At 36.3% G+C, this 3,443-nt stretch overlaps 1 protein-coding gene across 1 annotated transcript; it reads right to left on the bottom strand.

The window, feature by feature from the left end:
- Positions 1-1,658: 1,658 nt before the first annotated feature.
- gsc (goosecoid) lies at positions 1,659-3,216 on the bottom strand. The gene is made up of 3 exons (XM_088925950.1): positions 2,901-3,216; positions 2,227-2,486; positions 1,659-1,863 (listed from the first exon to the last, which is right to left on the bottom strand). Exons 1-3 carry the CDS (start codon positions 3,214-3,216, stop codon positions 1,714-1,716), a joined length of 726 nt encoding a protein of 241 aa, XP_088782076.1. The 3' UTR covers positions 1,659-1,713.
- Between the last annotated feature and the right edge of the window lie 227 nt (positions 3,217-3,443).

Raw genomic sequence — 3,443 nt, 5'->3', positions numbered from 1 at the left:
TATATACACTCCTTAAAAATGTTTATCGGCTCCTATGTTGATGTTGTGCGAGTCGATAAACCCGGTCGCCTTAGTTAAAGACATCCTCAAGCTTAGCCGTAATGAAAAGTACATTTACCATTTACCTAGAGCATCGCATAAAAGTAAATTGTCACTTTCATTAACGTGGGGACCGGTGTTGAATCCTAGCGTCACCTGTTCCTTTCTGGAGTCGCAGAAAATGCCAATACTAAATTAATATAATCAAAATACAATGAGGCCAAAAAATTACGATTACAATAAACAACACTTTCACATATCCGATAAAATCTCGGAGGATTTTGAAGAAAATAATCACATTAACCATTTGAATATATATATTAATAAAAAGTTGGTTGAGGAAAGGATTAATTTTAATGAAAAGAAATTCGAATACCGAAGTATTAAAAAGTTCTTAAAACATTTCCAAAAACTACAGTATACAGTATAACGAAAGTAGTAATAATTTACGAAAATATTAACGAATAATTGAAATATAACCGGACTTTATATATTTCAGATTTTTTAAACTTCTCTTCATTTCTGTTAATTTTAATAAGGGCTAATAGTTTTATTAGAGCTGTTCAGAAATTAAATATTTAATAACACAGGTATCTGTTAAGTATTTGTTTCCTGTAATTCAGTCAACTATATGCTTCCTCAAACACCTCATGCTCTGAAATACAGTGATTGTTATAGTTCCAGTTTGACGGATTTCCTTTAATGCTTACTGAGAGTGAGAGTTTAACAGTTTAATGCCTATCACCGCCTCCTACGTGTAGTTTTAATTATTAGCCTATTATTAAACGTACGAACAAATAAATTATAGTTCAGTTAGTTGGTGTATATTACAAAATGTTTAAATCCAATACTTTAAAAACTTGTGTAGCATCACTTTTCTAAACAAATAGAAACCCTACAGCATTTTAATTTAGGTTAAATGTAAAACATCTTATATATGTATTATTTTCCATGATTGGGTTCATTATACTTTTTTTTTCAAATTTTGCTTGATATATAATTTTTCGTATTGTCATGTTTGAAAAGTTTTTATTCAACTAGTAACTGCGTAAAGACGATTCAGCAAAAAATAAACTTTTTAACTATTTAATTCCGACCTAGTATTTTGAAGTCTCAGGCATCAAGTCTTCTACAATTAAAAAGACGTAAAATGAAATTATGAACAACCCAATATTAAAACAACGTATGCATTATATCTATTAACTTGCAAAATATATTTATTTTTAATATGATGCCTTATGTTTTAAAGTTTATGCCCGAATTAGATGTATAGATTTAATGTTTTTTGCACTTGAACGAGTCGGCAGGAATAATGAGCTTTTACACAATAGTATGATGCTAAAATGTGTTTTACGAAATACCACATTTTTCAGTCCAAAGACTTCACACTTGAAAAAAATAAAGACACACTTGAAAAATAAAGCTTTAGACTTGTTTACAATTTTTCACTTATTGTCGAGTACGTTACAATAAATTTAAATTAAATATAAATAACAAATAATAGAAGTAACTATGTGCTTGTGCAACATCATCGCAACACGTTTTATTACTTGCGAGTCCACACAGTATGTACACTATTTACAGTTTGTCTAAAACAACGCGAGTGTGTGCAACATTGACGCCTCCACGTGCCCCGGTCTGCCGAAATCCCGGTATCCTGCGCAGGGGGCGATATCAGCTGTCCGAGTCCACATCGCTCTTCCCTTCTTCCATTTTTTCCGTCGAGGTTTTGGAAGGTTTGTTCCATTTCTGTGAATTTTCCGACTCCTCGGAAGAGGACCTTTTCTGTCTTCTCCACTTTGCTCTTCGGTTTTTGAACCACACCTACCATTGAAATAAATGAATAAATACGAAAAAAATCTTACAGTACAGGAGTAGTGGTTGAGTTGCTTGGGAGCAACATGTTTTCTTCGAAGTTCTGCACTTGGCGACTGCGTTAAAATGCAGTATATTGTTCGTGTACGTTTACATCAGTTGGATAGGTTTCTGTTTCTAAAGTAAAAACCTATATAAAATACTGAAATATATTAATAAGACTTGCGGAAGGAGCGCTCTACAGAAAACCACTAAATATGTATAAAACTGATTAAATATGTTATTGTTACAATCATGATTGAGTAATAACAGAATCTAATTAGCACAGAATAATGTAATCTAATGTATAAAAGTATTAAAATATGTATTCACCTCAACCTTCTCCTCCCGGAGGTGCACTCTGCGCGCCAGCTGCTCCCTCGTGCCCACGTCCGGGTACTTGGTCTCCTGGAAGAGACTCTCCAGGGCCTCCAGCTGCTCGTCAGTGAAGATGGTCCGGTGTCTCCTCTTACGCCTGCAGTGCAACTGATTGAGCAACTGAAGCTCTGTCCTGGACAAGGTACCTACATTCATATAAGGCATCATCTGGTGAGGGACGGGGGACAGCAGTATAGATCCGGCGCCTTCGTAGCCTGCAAAATGATATCACCATTCTAATAACTGAAAGCAGCATTCACACGTTCCAGGGTGCGCAAACTATCCATCCACATACAAATTTATGCCTGCAAATTACTTGTTCTTTGGGGTTAAGCGTGTATTGTACACACATCGGGTCTTTTGCAAATATAATTTAAGAAACTGAAATAAAAATATATTGCTCATTCTTCTGCCACCATTCCGTCCGAGTAACAGAACTACGTACAAAACTTGGATTATCTTCAGGCCTAAATATAATTCGGCTGTTTTTTTTTTTATTTGCCTGACGTCTGTGTTATCTTCTATTAAGAAATAAACAAGCAGGCGTCAAAGATACAAGGTGAAACAGATACAGAGTATATTTTATTTAGGCTTAGTTTCTAGGCATGAAAGAACTGTAGAGGCATTACCTGCAGGAATACAGGGGCACTGCTGTGCACCCAGAGCCGGTATTGCGCCGCAACACGCTGGTCCAGTTGGCCCCTGTACATGAAGCTGTCCATAATAATAGTTGTTATATCCGAGTCTAGATCCATTTACTGCTTGGAGGTTTGAGGCGGGGGGTCCCGTTGAGTGCGAGTAGAGCCCATTGTATTCTGCAGCTGTATAGAGAGAGTCAGTCAAATTAGAAAACACAACCGGAGCATTCCGATGTAGCAAAACGGATTCCTTACAGCTGGGTCTGCCAGCCAAAATACTGTCGATGCTGAACATGCCAGCAGGCATCACAGGAGCAAAAAATCGAAAAGAAAAAGAATAACTTATTCAATTGTTTTTCTTCTCAAAATATATCAAGTCCGCTTAGAAGTCGGAAGTCTTCACCATAGCCGTGTATTTATTGAACTTTTTTTTTCAGCTCAGTCTCCAGCACGATCAATTGCTCCAGTAACTTGTTTTTGTGGTCCATCTGAACTTCTCCCCTGTTTTATAGTCGACTGACGTCATCGAGGATT

This window comes from Atractosteus spatula, chromosome 9 (genome assembly GCF_055471065.1).
Source record: "Atractosteus spatula isolate fAtrSpa1 chromosome 9, fAtrSpa1.hap1, whole genome shotgun sequence".
Lineage (NCBI taxonomy): Eukaryota > Metazoa > Chordata > Actinopteri > Semionotiformes > Lepisosteidae > Atractosteus > Atractosteus spatula.
The sequence above is the reverse complement of the archived record's forward strand: the minus strand, read 5'-3'. Positions and strand labels throughout refer to the sequence as shown.

Coding starts and splice junctions, on each gene's coding strand:
- gsc (XM_088925950.1), bottom strand. CDS start 3,216: ATGCCTGCTGGCATGTTCAGCATCGACAGTATTTTGGCTGGCAGACCC. Junction 2,487..2,900: donor GTGCCCCTGTATTCCTGCAG/GTAATGCCTCTA, acceptor ATCATTTTGCAG/GCTACGAAGGCGCCGGATCT. Junction 1,864..2,226: donor TCCGGGAGGAGAAGGTTGAG/GTGAATACATAT, acceptor TTTCAATGGTAG/GTGTGGTTCAAAAACCGAAG.